The sequence below is a fragment of the Pogona vitticeps genome, chromosome 3, assembly GCF_051106095.1.
Source record: "Pogona vitticeps strain Pit_001003342236 chromosome 3, PviZW2.1, whole genome shotgun sequence".
In the NCBI taxonomy this organism is placed as follows: domain Eukaryota; kingdom Metazoa; phylum Chordata; class Lepidosauria; order Squamata; family Agamidae; genus Pogona; species Pogona vitticeps.
The window spans coordinates 108,257,408-108,274,016 of record NC_135785.1 but is presented as its reverse complement, the minus strand read 5'-3'; the positions used below and the strand labels follow the sequence as shown (position 1 = coordinate 108,274,016).

Here is a 16,609-nt window from a genome sequence, read left to right as displayed (position 1 = left end):
CAGCAGTGATGTGGTAACGATAGTCAACGATTTTTTTCCAGAATTGTTGCTGACAAATATTTCTTCATTGCTGAGCAGCTCTCTGCTAACCACTGCCTGGATTCACTCATCTGTTTGCCCATTTCTGTGGAACTCCAGCAACAGAAACCCTTAGTGGCATCGAACAATGGGGTAACCCCACTTCATTCTTAATGTGTTCATGAGTTCCTGGAGTTTTATCTAGTTACTGCTAGAAACAGAACTTTGGGTAACAGAGACTGGTCTGCTACAGCAAGTCAGATCCTCTGTGTCATTTGCCAGAAGTGCACTGAATAGTCTGAGGCACACATGGAGCATCAGAGAAGCAGCCTTCTGTCCTGGTGCATTTGTCCTACCTTATGGCTGGGGAACCTTTAGCCCTCCAGGTAGTGCAGGACTAAGGTTTCATCACGCCTAACCAGCATGGCCAGTGGTGAGGCATGAGAGAGCTGCAGTTCAGCAACATCTACTTGACTCCATATTCCCCATTTTTGTCCTGCCTGTTATGATGGTCACATGACACCCTAAAAGAAAAAGTTGGGAATGTTTTTGTTGCATACATTGGAGAGCTGACTGTGTTATATGTGTGTGTTAGATTTGTAACTGTATTCTGTAAGATCACCAGCTGTACCATATTCAATTGTATACATACAGATTCTTGACACATACACAAAACCACCACAAATCTGCTTGTCTTTTCCTCTTGCATCATTTTGCCAGCATGGACAAGAAGGGTACTGCCCAAGAAGGGAGGGGAAAGTAACGCAATATTCTTGGGGCACTTGGGAATTTTTGCCTGGGAACAGGAAACTCAAATGTCTCTTTCTCTGAATAACTGCATGGGGGTTCATCGGTTGTATATGGAGACATTACACTACCGATTCAGACACTCTGGATCTAGAACATCAGCAACAATTCATCTTAGACCTATTTTATACCTAGGGACAGAATGGCAGAAAATCCCATTCTTCATAATTTGGGTAACAAAAAAATCAAGAATGATCATGTTATTCAGGAAGATCCAAAATTTACCCAATCACTCTGCTAAGTTCATACTTTCTTTACGATCAAGCTTTAGTATACATTTCTGCTATTTGGCAAGCAGTTTGCTAGCTTGGATTAATATGCCAGTGCTTCTTTTACAGTACAGTTTTTCCTACCTTTCCACGCTTCTCCTCCAGAAACTTAATTTCCTTCCCAGTCTTCCAAACACATCTGCACATAATTGGCTGTCACTTACTGTGTGCTCTAATGTACCCAACAACACTTATTTGATTTCTACATTTCTAGAGCCACAGCGCTGCAGAATTAGATAACAGTGTGTTCGTGTCTCAGGTATAATTTATTCATTTGTAAATATACTACAGTAAACAAAACTATCCATCACATGGATCTGTTTGCAGAAATAGCAAACCATATGTCCATTACAAGAGGCAAAATTCAGTTGTAGTGTTTAGGTAGAGGCCACTGAAGTGAATATTAACAATATTATGACTCACTTCTGGAAGGAATATAAAATACCTTTACATAAACTACGCTAGCGAGAGGCCACAGTAGGGACCTTCATAGTTCCCAGTTTTTTTCCAATGGGACGTGCAGACAAATGTTCTGCTGGATTGTGTTCACAGATTAGGTATTCAGCTGGATACAGATAAAAAAAGACCTAGTGTTAATGCCTACCCCCTCCTTTTTAAGGAAAATTAAAATTGAGAGCTGACTCAGATATTAACACTTTGTGATGCAGTAAGTAGAGTATCAGACCTTGAGTAAAGAACCCTAACTTGATTACTGTTTTGCCATATCCTTTCACTGACCAAACTGGGACTAATCACTTCAGCTCAGATTTATTTAGTTCAAAAGAGTGGTAAGGATAAAAGTGATGAGAGAGATAAATTCAAGAAATAAACATATTGTAAAGTGTTTTTTGATTAAAAACAGATGAGGTCCTGGGGAGTATGATCCTAATCACTGCAAAACCTGTTTGGCATAATTATAGAGAAAATAATAACATTGTGTGGAAGAAGCATTAAGTCAAATTAAGGCCATGAAGGGCAAACAGATGGGCTCCAAGCACATTACAAAAAGTTTTACTGAAGAATCCAGGCATCGGGGAAGTTGCAGACAACCTCTTCGTCCTTTTCATTAATACAGGCCTGTTACGGATAGAAAAGGTTTCAGTAATCATCATATGACCAGTTGAAACATGCAATTCAGTTTTCAAATATGTAACTATTTTTGTGGGGTGGTTTTTTGTCTGTGTGCAAAGCAGAATGAAGGCTGCTCCAGACAAGACTACAGTTGCCAAGAAGTTTCAAAGTGTGGTTTTCTCAAGGATCCCATGGACTGAAATATATTTTGTGAATGCAAAGCCAGAGACTGATGATTCAATCCCTGACAGAGAAGCCACAGGCAAAAAGTACCCCTAAGTCCCACATATCTGACTGGGGAAATGCCCAGTTAATTACCTTAGTCCCACTCATTTTTAGGGAATAGCCATACCTAACATCCTCTGTTTGTGACTGAAGGTTAAACCTAGCACATTTAAAAGTTAAACTAATTTTTAAAGAGTTATGTTAGTGATTTCTATGTGTAATTTAGAAATTTGAGTCACAGAGTTAAAGTGTACATTACAGATAACCAATTATTAGAAGAGGGAATGCCTTAAATGCTGAGAACATCTACAGTAATTGTCATAGCAGGAGCTTTTCATCCCTTTTGTAGTTTGTAAAATAACATGTCTCTGTCTCAACATTGGTAAGTGAGCATGCTCTTTCTTTGCAAGTGTGATTGCTCAGTTCATGAAGGTGTGTTGTAAACAGTTTTCCAGAACACTGATGTAATTTTTGCTTCTGACAATGGACAATCTGCAAAGTATAGTGTAGCCCTCAAATAACAGGCTTTGCTGTGTGAAACAAAATTTCATAATCTGGTCTCTGCAGCCTGACATTTATTTGTTGAGCCCTAAAAACTGGGCTTCATACTCATATATTTGCAAGTTTTTTCATTTTGTATCAGAACAGAGAAATCAGATACAGTGGTGCCTTGCATTATGATGTTAATTCATTCCAGCGAAATCGCTGTAGAATGAAAACGCTATAATGTGAAAATAAAAAGCCCATTGAAACGCACTGAAACCCCTTCAATGGGTTCCAATGGGCTGGAAACTCACTGTCCAGCGAAGATCCTCCATAGGGCAGACATTTTCGCTGCCTGTAAAGCGGGGAATCCGTCCCAGAAAACAGCGGGGAGCCATTTTATTTACCCGGGGGCCATTTTGAAACCGCCGATCAGCTGGAAGAAAATTGTCATTTTGCGAAGAATCAGTTCCTAAAGCAGGGAACCAATCATCGCAAAGCGAAAAAAACCCATTCAGACCATCGTAAGATCATCGTAATGCGGTTTCGTCATAATGCGGGGCAATCATAAAGCGAGGCACCACTGTACTGTATATAGAAAACTGCACTATACTTTCAGTTAGCAGATTTCACCAGCACTTACCCATGTGTGTTATAGACAGACATAGACTTAAATCCATTTTACCAGTTTAACTTTTGCACAAAGATTTTATCGTGGTGCTTTTAGTAAATGTTGGTTTCTTCCTTCCTCAGATGGTCTTTTGGAGTTCTGCTTTGGGAGATAGTCACTCTGGGAGGTAACCCCTATCCAGGTATTGCTCCTGAGAGACTATTTAACCTCTTAAAAACAGGCTATAGAATGGAAAAGCCAGAAAACTGCAGTGAGGAAATGTAAGTAACATGATCCAAAAGATTCCTTTATCTGATGATATCCTTAAAGTATCATGATCAGCTACTCTGTGTTAGGTGTGTTCCACTATGAAGATATTGTCACAAGGCACTGCAAATGGCTAACAATGGGTGCAAAATCCACTGGGGAGAGATTTCCACTCCCATCATTATAAAGAATGTGGTAGACTGACTTGAGAGCCTTTTAAAAAGTAACTTGTATAAGGTGAGGTGTGTGCTTTCGCCACTCACAGGGATCAAAAGCTTTCCTCTTGATCCCTGTGAGTGACCCCTGCAACCCCCCCCCCCATAACCAAATGACAAGTACTTGCAGGGACAAGATTTTTATTGGGGCAATTCAACCTCTTAATGAGCCAACAGGAGTCAACCATACACTTAGGAACTTTTAGGGCACCAGGAAGTTGACTTCACTCCCAAAAGGCTCAAAAGGGAATAGAAACTCCACAACAGTCTTTTACTGGGATGAGCGGAGACCCATCTCCCCTACAAGTTCCAAGATGCCATGCAGGTGGGCTAAGCAAGGAGTGCTGCAGCACAGGTGCCGGATGCAAGCACTTGTCCTTAGAGTAGTGCAGTGTAGGCTGCTTCCTACACTACCCCTCCATAGTCTCTGCTGGCGGCATATGTGCAGTACTCCTCCTCCCTAGAAGTGTGCTCAAAATTTATCTTGACCTGGTTTGTCTCTCCAGAGTAGTGAGGCACAGTATGAGGAGGAACAGCCGGAGGGCCCTCCAACTGACGGCAACTAGACTGGGAGGTCTCTGCAGAGTAGCCACTTGTACCTTCTGCTTCCTCTGCCTGAAACACATCCATCTCTGGTTCTCCAGCCTCTTAGCTGCCTTCCACCTGATCTACCTCCTAAGGTGGCATGGAGAACTCTACCTGTATCAGAATCATGGCAGGGGATAGTCTCCCAGCTGACCTCAAATGCCTCCCAATTGACCACATCAGCTCAACAGTCCTCCTCTCCTTAAGTCCCATCTCCACCATGGCCACACCTGTGGCTTCCCTGCTGCTAATGCCCTAGTCCACAGGTGAACTGTGGGCCAGGAGTCTTGCCCTGACACTTGGGGAGGTGGAGATCCCACTCTCGCCAGCTGGAGGATCAGGGCCAATCCCATAATCCCTATAAAAGACACAGAACACGCAAAAACCTTTCAAGGGACATGGGACAGGGAATTTGGATTTCTGGTATCACCTGTTACATCATGTCATAGTAGGTGCAGGTGGTGCTCGCCAGGATCGCTTTCGCAGTGTTTGAGCTGGTGACTTTCTGGACATTGATTGTGTCATACCTTGTTAAAGTGATTGCTCCATAATGGGAACTCTTGTTGGGGCAATATAACCTGGCTGGATCAGCTGAGTTAGCCAGAAGAGCAATTGATATATGTCGGATCATGAGCTCCAGCGTTTCTTGAAATGAATTGGCATCCTTATTCTCTTTATTTCCTATTATGACACATGGAATTGCAATTTTTCAGGGTGTGCATGTATGTGTGTGTCTTCATTTTCCATCATAACACAATAAATTGCCATTGACAAGATGAGGCCAGAATAGAGTAGAAAAAACAAAGAAGAGAACTTTCACCTTTCTGTCGTGTTGATAATACATTGTAAAGCAACAGACTCAGAGCAAACATGCATTAAAAATATGCCAAGAGTATGAGCTGAAATTTGTTGGGGAAAAAGCACATTTTCTTTGGTACTTCTAGAGGAAGTTGGACTGTGCAGCAGGCTACAAAAAGCAGGCACTGTGATTTTACGCAAAGTCTCACTGTAGATTTGTAAGAGGCCCTAGATTTCCACACACTCATGACTGGATGAGCCATTCTGTCCTTCCATGGAATATAGGTAGCTTTTTAAATATTATCTTTTTGGTCTGAGAAACAAAGTGTTTTGGGTGAGATTTTTTTAATATGCTAGTGTTTAGAAGGCACTTTGCAGCCATTTCTGTTTTTTCCTGAACAGACTTTTTGAACTAAGAAGAAAAAAAAAATGAAAGAAGCCATGGAAAAATGAGGGAGGGTTACAAGTGGCAAATGGTGTCATGTAAAACCTCCATAAAATTCAGTGAAAGAGACAGGATGATGCCATGCTAAAAGCCTTAGCCAAAACCAGCTATAGCTGTTGCATTTCTACAAGCAACTCCAAAACAGCCAGAAGTTACAGTCAACTACATGGGTAGAAACTAATTACATGGGTCTCATATTTTCACCTAGAGTTGGTGCCACCACCTGGCTGCCAGCACCGTGCAGTTCTGTCATTATGACATGCAGAAATTTGGTGATTCATATGGTAACCCAAGTCAGGCAGGAGCTGCTCATGTAAGAGGCAGCTCTCATACACCCAAAAGAGTAGATAAAAGACTCTGGTACCTGATGGTTCTTGAAGAAGTTTTGTTTTGTTTTAGAACAGTACCTACATAGCAACCTAGACTTCTGAGCAGCCAAATAAGGCTTCCTTACATAGAATATAGCCTATAAGGCAATTGACCAAAGATGGTTTTAAAAAAAGAAAAAGAAAAAATCTTCAGTGCTAAAATCAGCTTGACTACGGAGGTTGTTATCTGACATTATTAGCTGTTCCAGTCAGCCAAAAGTCATGCAGCATATAGAATCTATATATGGTGTCTTCTTATGTAGATTTCCACTTCAGGGCTTTGCCGCGTTTAAAGCTATTTTTAAAGGCTTCCTTGGATATTGTTTGATCAAAATGCAGGTTATAATTCTTAAAAACAAATTCTATTTACTTATTTATGTTAAGGATGCACAATCTACCCCCTGCTTCTTTTCTTGGGGTATATTACACAATTTACTAAAAACAACAGTATCATAACAAAGGGCAAATAAAAGAAAAATATAACTTACCTTAACTAAAACAACATAAAAATCAACATCCAAAATCAGGCATCAGGTTGCAAAATTTTGGCTTATAAAAATGAAATTAAATTATGTGGACAGGAAAACCTTAGGGGAAAACCTAGAAGATTCTCTGGGGGAAGTGGAGGTTGATATCTACTTAAAACAGTCATTATTTTGGACACAATCCAGTCTTATGCATCAAAGTTGAGAAGTGCAAGTGCACCATAGATCTCATGGAGGAGAAGGCATTCTGAGAGAGAGAGAGAGAGAGAGAGAGAGAGAGAGAGAGAGAGAGAGAGAGAGAGAGAGAGGTGGGAGAAGGTTTGGCTCCCATCAAGTATTTATGAGAGCATGCCAAGAACTAGGAAGGGTATACAAAAGGAACCAGTACTGGTTACACTACCACGTGCAACTGACGTGTGGCCATAAGAACCATAATTTCCTCCATTAGATTATTGCCCCAATAATGCTTTCCCTCACCCCTTGCGTGCCACGTTCCTCTTTTGATTGGATTCACCATGGGATCCAGGTGGGAATCACCTATCTAGCTTGAAGAAGAGTTTTTTCTGTTGTAATGTGTGGGGGAGCCTTCAGTTTCCTTGACACTATTTCATCCACTAAACCTCAGACCCAGCTGTGCATGTGAAGGTCTCTGTGTCCTCTAAGCTTCAAATGGAGGTCTACTAGGGCTAGAAGACACCCCTGTATAAGAACATTGGGCTAAAGATGCAGAATACTTTCTTCATTTATAACATAACATCTTCCATGTTTTCTGGCAGGTACAACGTGATGCTTCACTGTTGGAAGCAGGAACCAGATAAGAGACCAACATTTGCAGAGATTAGTAAAGAATTAGAGAAGATGATGGTAAAGAGTAGGGTAAGTGCCTTTTAAATTTGTATACAAGCGAGTGGGTACAGTTTTATTTAAGACATAATATCCATTTTCCATTCTACATCTTTGAAATGAGCTTAGATGACAAGTCCAAAAAAGACTAAATGATAGAAAGTCCAGTTGAAAGATCAGAAAAAATAACTATCTAGTACAGTGGTTCCCAACCATTTTTGAGTTGTAACCCCCTTTTATAATAGCCGAATAAACTGCGGCCCCCTATCCCGGAATGTTTGCATAAAAAGGCATTTTTAATGCGGTAAAGTTATTCCTTCTCAGAGAGTTGAAACTTATTTCTCCTCCAAAGTGTCTGTTTCTCACATATACACATACATGCTCTGAAAGGTCAAGGAAAAATTGTTTAACAAGGGCTACAACACATGTAAAGTGACCCACAACCCCCCAGAAAACACTTTGTAACCCTTTTGGGGGTCACATCCCCAAGGTTTGGAATCGCAGATCTAGTTGGAGATTGAAGGTCCTGGAGATACTAGTCTAAGGAAACGTCTAAGAAAAAGATATAATTGTATGCCACAGACTGAAATGGAAGAGGAGCCTTGCAACAGAATATGGTAATGCTGAAAGCTTTTGTTCACTTCATGCCATTCTCCATCTCCTATCCCTGTTTTCTCATTGAACACCAGAAAATGATTTACCCCGGTGATAGGGTGGTTATTTTTGTTAATTTTTTTTTAAGATCTATGTGTCCCTTCTGTCTATATTTTCCAGCCACTCCACTCCATTCTCCTTCTCATACAGTTCTCTCTTTTTTTCCCTTTCAGCAGTCTCTAGGCCTTTTTAAAAGATTTTCCATCCCTTAGGATATTTTGTTGATACGGGTATTTTTTTTCCTACAAATCTCAGCATTTCCCTCAGTCTGCTAACGGCTTCCTCTTGTATTTGAGTGATGTGGGATGATATAAATGAGAACTTTGGCGTTAGGATGTTTGTATCATAAGATTTTATTTATTATATTAGTGGTTCTTAACCTTTTGTTACTCAGGTGTTTTTGAACTGCAACTCCCAGAAACCCCAGCCAGCAGAGCTGATGGTGAAGGCTTCTGGGAGTTGCAGTCCAAAAACATCTGAGTAACAAAGGTTAAGAACCAGTTTTTATACCACACGATCTAGTGGCCTTGCCACTTCTCTGGGCAGTTTCTAGCAATAAAATAAGCATACAAAGGTCATCTTATCCAGTGGCTGAAGTTCTGTACTATGTGGGCTTAACTCAACATTTCCTGGACATGTCCACGAAAGCTTACATTAAAATACAATAGTTAGCCTTTAAGGTGCCATATATTTTGCCTTTTGTTTTGTTTTGTTTTGTTTCTTTGCCTGATATGTTTGCACGGACTAACACGGCTACCTCTTCTAAAATGACATCCACAGTAGTTAGAAGAGCACCAAGGCAGAACTGCCGCTAGTGCAGTGCACAACAGTCACAATGGGAATCACATGACCAATTGTGCAATTCCCTGTTGCCTCAGTGTAGTGCTTGGCAGATTTACAAAGAGGATTTCTGTCAATATTGCATCTCCAGCTGTAACTGTTTATGAAGTTTTGCCTGAACTAAAGCCTTACCCTTTCTGATTCTAGCTGGTCTTTAGTAATGTGCAGGATACCCTGTAGTACATCCAGTGCTTCTGAAATGGTTCCCTTAACACTGAATGAAAGTTCACTCTGAGAGGCTTCCATGCTGTGCCCGATAATCTTACTTGCTTCTCTCCCACTAACCTGGAAGAAGGACAAGATTGTGGAGAGAGGAGGGGCAGTTTTCCAAGGTGGCCTGCCAAACACACTATGTTAACTTGCTGGCAAGGAACACAACTCATGGGGAGTAGTAACTGAGCATATGTCGAAGGAAGTGTGTCTAGTATTACTCCAAACAAACGTGTCTCCAAGGATACAAATCTTGCAGAAAGCAGAAGTTAATGATCTCATCCTACACTGAGCCTTTAGTCACCCAGTTTAAGAGATGAGAAATGAAAGTAGAAATGAGAGCCAAAGGGGGGTGCATTGTTAACCAGCCTTCTCTTTGTCTGCTTAGGACTATTTAGACCTTGCTGCTTCCACCCCTTCTGACTCGCTGCTTTATGATGATGGACTCTCAGAAGAGGAAACACCCCTCGTGGATTGTAATAATGCTCCCCTCCCTCGAACCCTCCCTTCCACATGGATTGAAAACAAACTCTATGGTAGAATTTCACATGCATTTACTAGATTATAGCAGTGCACGCACACACACACACCCAAAGTGATTTTCTTCTGCACTGTCCTCACACTCTCTGTAATACCCTTTATAATATTATTTGTCTGAATGAATCCAGTCAAAATTTGCTTGGCAAGTCTTTTCTTTTCTTTTCTTTCATTTGTCACTGTCAAATTCTGCCTTAGGCTCTTACTTTAGCCGTCTTTTGCAGCTGTGTTTAAAACTTTTTAAAAAGGATGTGAAAACGTACATTACTAAATATATATTGTATGTTAAAGAAGAAGAAAATCCTAGATCAGGGAAAGACTCTCAGGGGACATTTTAAAAAATGCTAACAAATATCCAATTAAAACTATACTTTTGTGTTATCTATTGGGGTGGAAGATTTTAAGTGCATCATTGTATTTAGCATCTCTCATTTGAATTGACAAGAGAGTGGAGGGTTGTCTTGTTTTACTTCTTGACAATATAGTGTATCCTTCCTATTTCGCTGTTAAGGATCCATTCTTGTTTTTATTTGGATGGATTTCTTAATTCCAAATGTCTGTATATTTTAAGTTCTCGGCCATGGTCGCTTACTAAGTTATGGAATTTAAGGTGGGGGTAGAGAAAGGAGTCAGCTTACTCTTGGTCATGCGGTTGGGAGGAGTCAGAAAAGAGCCAGTACAGCTTTTGTAGCTCTGAAAGGTGATCTGGTAAGGACCACATGAAAGAAACCTCTCCTGTTTTCACATGCTTTTGGTTTCTCATAAAAATGTCAGCATTTAACCCATGTTTTGAATGTTGTCGCAAGTGTCTTAAAAGGAATGTGCTTTAATATTGTGGTGGTGAGATGGACAGTAAAGATGGTTCTTGCCAAAACTCCTACATTTTTGTCTCATTTAAATGCTCTCTATCTGCTAGTGATGCTTTTAAATTACTTCTATAGAAGCCATGTCACTTTTCCCCTAGGCCCATTGTTTTTATTTCCTATGATTAAGCCACTGATTGGGAGCCTAATTTCTCAGCGCCAATTCTTAAAATTCATATTTAGACCCTGAAATGAATACACATTTTAAGGTGGTTAATTGCCAGGCTAATCCTGCCGTGACCAAGGAGTACTTCAGATGCTCCTTTGAACAGGCTAGAACTATTACAGTGAGGCTCCCACAGAGAAACTTGAGCTAGGGTTTATTTTGCAGTGTCTTAGCTTTAATTAGGCCTGTATAACCCCCCCCCCAAAAAAAACCTAGACAGGTACCACAAAGTAATTCAGGAAGAGGAAGAGGACCTAAAATGAAATATGACCTTTCATGTATGTCAGTGCCCCTATGGAGCCTATTCTGGGGCCTCCCTTTTAAAAAAAGGAAAAAAGAAAGACAAGACATATGCATTCATCCTATTGGCTTCATGGGACGTGTTTTCAGGACTGATACATGCATGCTTAATATTTAAACTTCCTAGATTTGGGCACTATCTAGGCTTATTGCTGCTTTGAGCACTTTATGTACCACAGGAATACTCCATTACAATAACCAATCTTCTGCTGTATTCCCATGAAATATAACAATCTGAGATCCAAAGACTTAACCAGGAGCAAATGTATTAGCTTGCACTGGGATATATCAGAAGAGCACTTTATTATTTTCCTCTCCCCCCCCCCCCCCAAATGGTTTTTGGCCTTCAATGCAACTTGTGCTTCTGTGCCTTTGAAACACAGTTCTCCATTTGACTGAGGGGTTTTTAATTTTAAAAGGAAGGTTGTATTTTGTAATTTGGCTTGCAATTTTTGAAGGGAGTTTTGCCAAGGGCCTTACTGTCTGCACATGAAGTTTTGGTTCTTCAGTGCAGAAAAAATTATCTGTTTTCATTTTTAGGCATGTCATACCCGAACTGGCCTGAAGAGAGCCCCGCTCCACACACAAGATGCGATGGCCCTAAGTCTGTCTTTTCAAGATATGCAAATGATAGTGTATATGCTAACTGGATGGTTTCACCCTCAGCGGCAAAATTAATGGACAAGTTTGATAGTTAACAATTTCTTGGTGAAAGGTAATGACTCAGGAGGGGAGCAAATGTCCAAAGAATGGTCATCCTCTTGGCTCATTCTTTGTATAATAAGAACTGGTTGAAGCAACAGGAATTACTAGAATGGGAAACTTCCCCCCTACTTTTAGTAGTCGCTAAAGTGGTGTTTTCCCCCTCTTGTGATAAATACTATAACTGAGTTACTCCCCTTTCAAAGGCATATCAAACTGGGTCACTTGATAGTTCCAGTGTTTAGGGGGAGTATTTTTTGCCATTGTCTAAGTAATCTGTGTTGGTAGATATGTATTAGTTGTGGCCAGTGGACTTCATCCTTACAGTGTTCAGGGCAATGGCCCAGTACTGGAACCGTCATAAACGGGTGTGGTGGAGGAAGAGAAACCCTGTTGTTGCATTATATGCTGTGATTTCTATGGTCATTGCTGAGAAAAGGCAAATTGATCAAAGTATGAAGCACAAATTATGTTACGGGAACAATCTATGCCCCAAATTCCTCAGCTTGCTGTATAGTTTTACCATGTTTTTGGCAGTAACAAATCCTGAGTTGAAGGGGTTTTGGAACCAAGAACACCTGAGCAGCTCAAGTCAGTACTGAGAGTGAGCTTTTGGAGTCTCAGAAACATGCGGAAATGTATTGTTCTGTCTTAACTGGAAAACAGATTTCTTAAATCAGGGTTAAACTGTTCTTACCTTTAGCACAATGGAAAACTTTGATACCAGATATAGTTTTAAGAGAAACATGATCACAAAGTACCCACCTCACACAACTAATTTTCCTTTCATATCCATTTCACAGATCTCTCAATGTGCTCAGAACTAAAATGAGCCAATAATACAAAGGGATCTGGTTTGAAATCATACCAAGAGGATTTTCAGTCCTTTCTGCTCAAAAAAGTCTTGCCATCCATTGCATAACCAGTGGGACAGTGCAGAAATGGTACTGTTTCATTGTTAATGCATTCTCTCTCCTTCCCTCTTTAATTGCAGAAAAACAATCAACAGTCACTGAAACTGACCATGGGCAAGATTAATTGAGGTTCCCTGTACCTTAGGATCTGAGACTACTGTTGTACACAGATGGCCTTTCAAAATTCTCCATCCTGTTTGTGGGCAGAGAATTTCCAAGGGAAGGAGAAATTTGCCAACAATTTTTGTAATGTGGGGCTTAGATGTGTAGCAAAGCTTTAGGGGTTCCTCCTCCTAAGAATGTTTTTTTTTCCTCATGCCCCTGAAAGTGGTGGCATGATTCACTGCATTGACTGCCTTTTTAGGGCCTGTCCAGATGGTGGAATTTGGAGTGGGCTTGTTCACACTTAAAAGGTTCTTATCTTCAGTGCTATTTATTTCATCTCTCACTTAAGCGATCCTTCGGTTCACACTGGATATGTTTATTCTCCTGTGAGAAGGATCCATACAGGTCTTTGGATTATCGGTTTACTTGTGAGCAAAGTTTGCCCAATTTGCTCACAAGTAAGGAGGTAACAGCAACAGCAGCCAAGTGTAGCAGTGGTGTGAGGGGAAAGCATTGGGGTGAAGGTTAGAGAGATGGAAGGCAGGGAAACCCCCCCACCCCTTTTTCTTTTCCTGCCTTTCTTCTCAGCTGGAGCTCTGCTAGAGCTCATGACATCAGCATAATCCCCTTTCCTGCCTTTTTTCAGGCCGTCATTTTTTGTTTAATAAGTAAGTGGAATATTGAAATAGCAATGCATCAATATGGCATTGTATTAAAGTAGTGCTATGCAAGTTAGGGAAATACTATAAAAAAAGATGACAACAGAGATGGGGGATTTGCTATTCTCCCTTTTGATGTCACAACCCACCTAATATGTCACAGGGTTATCACATCAGAGAACACTGCCCACAGCTCCATATGGGTGCGAGCTAACTGTCCACACAGGCTTCATGATGGGATAAATAGCTGAATTGTATACCCAAAAGCCTTAGCGATATGCCAGAAAGAAGCGGGACAGCTGTTAAAGGAGCAGATGATTTGATCTATGTGGAAACACATGTGGATGCCATACTTTGGTTCAAACCCAAGTTTACCTACAGTGATTCAAATACCCATATATATGCTGTGTGGCAGATATAAGGGAGGCAGTGTTATGTCATTTTCAAGGGGGGAGAGTAAAGCTTGTGTTACAGCATAAGTTACACCAATTTCTCAAAAAAAAGTATCCCCCCCCCCTTCAGATGGTGTCAGTCTTTCTGCCTCATTGTCAGGGCACTTTGGTTCTTTTTCCCTTTTTTTAAGTTTACAGTAATAATTTCAACTTGGCTGAGGGTACTGCATTCATATTTATTCTTTTTGTGAATAATCTCTTCCTCACTTTGAAACTTCCCTGATTATCGCACTTCCTGATTGGAAAAAACATTGTGAAGAGAGTTACCTTAACACATTTTCCCTCAGTTTTAATTGTGAATAAGTCGGACAGGGTGGGGTGGGGGGAGACTGCAAGCTGCCACAGATAATTGTATGGTGAAGGACAAGATATGTACACTTCTTAGCCACCTCATAAGTAAGGTAAGCACAAAAATCCTGAACTTCACCCATGAGAATTTCTCCTGTTTTTCCTCTTCTGAGGAAAATGAGAATGGTCTAAATTTCTTACAGGAGAGACATTTTTTAGGAAAAACATTACTTGAAAACCTCATCAAATTGCTTTCAGACCATGGTGAAAAGGAAGCCCTGAGCCACAATTAATGATGGTGTTGACCACTTAATTAATTGTGATGAAGATGAAGGGACCATAGAGGTATGCAGACAAGTGCTTATCTGCGTCAGCTCCTGACAAATCCTTAACTTAGACAACTGTATTTCCCTCCATTTAAATCATATACAGACAAAGCCTTTTACTCAATACAGTCTTTACTTTTTATTTGTTCATTACTTTTTTGTCAGTCTGAGATGTTTGTTTTTCCTCAAAGAAAATAAAGCTAATAATGGATGTGATGTTTCAACTGTGGCATTGTGTTTTGGAAGATGATCTGACTCTTACAGAGCTCAGCTGAAATGATTAACAGCCTCTGCATTACATTGCTGTACCTTGTTGATAATTTCATAATGTTAAAGTCCAGGAAGATGTGTTTATTTCCAAAGAATGCTGGAACGTTAACCCATATGCTTATCCTTTTTGGGTAATCTTGCATAATCAAAAATTATACCAAAGTATTGCTTCTGTCTCTTAGGTTTCTGCTGTGTAGTTCTGTGTGTCTCCATTACCTGTCCCAATTATTCCAGAAATCAATGAGTCAGATTGCCAAAAACTGTAACCACTCTCTTCATGTAAGAGGTCTGAATGCCTCACTGGGATAAACTGGTTTGAAAATACACCTGCTCTTAGACAAAGGGATAGGAGTGTTTTCATTCTGTAAGCTAACTTCTACACTAGACACTGTGTTTACAAACAAAATTATATAACTGCCTACAGAGATGTGAAACAGTCTTCAATATACTGTAACAATCATCCATCTCAAATAATAAAAATGTAAATGTCATGGACTTGCTAATTGATTGTTGTTGAGAAGAACTGTTTGTAAGAAGTGATAGTTAAAATACGCATTCCTCATTGTGACTCAGAATTCAGCCTGCATGTGCCCACCTGAATGGGGTCAAAGGAAGAAACTGCAGACAACGAAGCCCTTCAAGCCATTCCATCTACAACAGTCTTAAGTTGTACAACTTTCTTGTCACCTCAGATATTGCAGCCATTCCTCACAGGCAAGATGCTCCAGCTTCTTAATTCTTTTGGTGTCCATTTCTGCACCAGTTACAGCTGCAAAATACCCTTGTTCGGCTGTAGTGACTACAGCTATATACAGGGTAAGATACACCAACTGGAGTCACACCATAGATTTGTATAAAGGAAATGGAATACTGGCAGCTTTATTTAGGATTCTTTAATTATTCCAAACATGGCATTTATATTCTTCAAAGCAGCAGCATATGGGGGTAGGGCATTTCTTCAAGCTATCTGTATCACTTTTACTTGCTGATACTAAATACAGTGGTGCCTCGCTTAACGGGCGCTCCGTTTAGCGATGAAACCGCATAGCGATTAAGTTTTTGCGATCGCAAAAGCGATCACATTGCGATGTTCCCTATGGGGAAAAATCGCTTTGCGATGATCGGTTCACTGTTTCGCTTACCAATTATCGCATAGCGATGATTTTCCAACAGCTGATCGGCAGTTGCAAAATGGCCGCCGGATTAAAAAAATGGCCGCCCTCTGTGTTTAGGGACGGATTCCTCACTTACCGGGCAGCGAAAATGGCTGGAGGATCTTCGCTTAAAGGTGAATTTTTAGCCCATAGGAACACATTAAACATGTTTTACTGCGTTTCTATGGGCTTTTTAAAATCGCATAGCGACGAAATTGTTTTGCAGCGATTTTTGCTGCATGGATTAACGTTGCTATGCGAAGCACCACTGTATTTGCCATTTAATGACCACTCAGTCCTCTTCATGATTGGTACACTCTGCCTTCAACAAGAACAACAGCATCCTTACTGGAATTTAAAAGTTGGTTCCAAAAGTGGTCTTTTGGCGTAACATACACAAATAAGACAGGTGATGACATCATCTGTCAAGGGGACTGTTTATCCTATCACACACCCCCACTCAGATTCTGCAGCTCCCGAGGGGGTCTCTTTTCTGAAGAAGCTTTGAGAACCTCAGGATGGTGGGGGAAGTGGAGCCTTCAATAGCCAACAGTTGCCATTGGATGGCTGGTCGTGGTCCATATCCCAGCAACAGTGATCCTACAACAATTTTTGGCTATTAAATGCCTCCCGTTCCCAAGGCTCCCAAAGGCTTCGCCAGGACGAAAGGCAATCCTGAA

The 16,609-nt window shown here is 40.7% G+C and overlaps 1 protein-coding gene across 2 annotated transcripts in view; it reads left to right on the top strand.

The window, feature by feature from the left end:
• RET (ret proto-oncogene) overlaps window positions 1-13,571 on the top strand; it is a 136,648-nt gene extending 123,077 nt beyond the window's left edge. The window contains exons 17-20 of one of the 2 annotated variants that reach the window (XM_020802288.3): window positions 3,627-3,764; window positions 7,423-7,522; window positions 9,582-9,729; window positions 11,600-13,571. In XM_020802288.3, coding sequence (XP_020657947.2) covers window positions 3,627-3,764; window positions 7,423-7,522; window positions 9,582-9,729; window positions 11,600-11,757 — 544 coding nt within the window. In that variant the 3' untranslated portion in view covers window positions 11,758-13,571. Of the gene's footprint in view, window positions 1-3,626; window positions 3,765-7,422; window positions 7,523-9,581; window positions 11,275-11,599 lie in introns of those variants that run through there. The other variant, XM_078391039.1, reaches the window with a different exon arrangement.
• The last annotated feature ends 3,038 nt before the right edge of the window (window positions 13,572-16,609 follow it).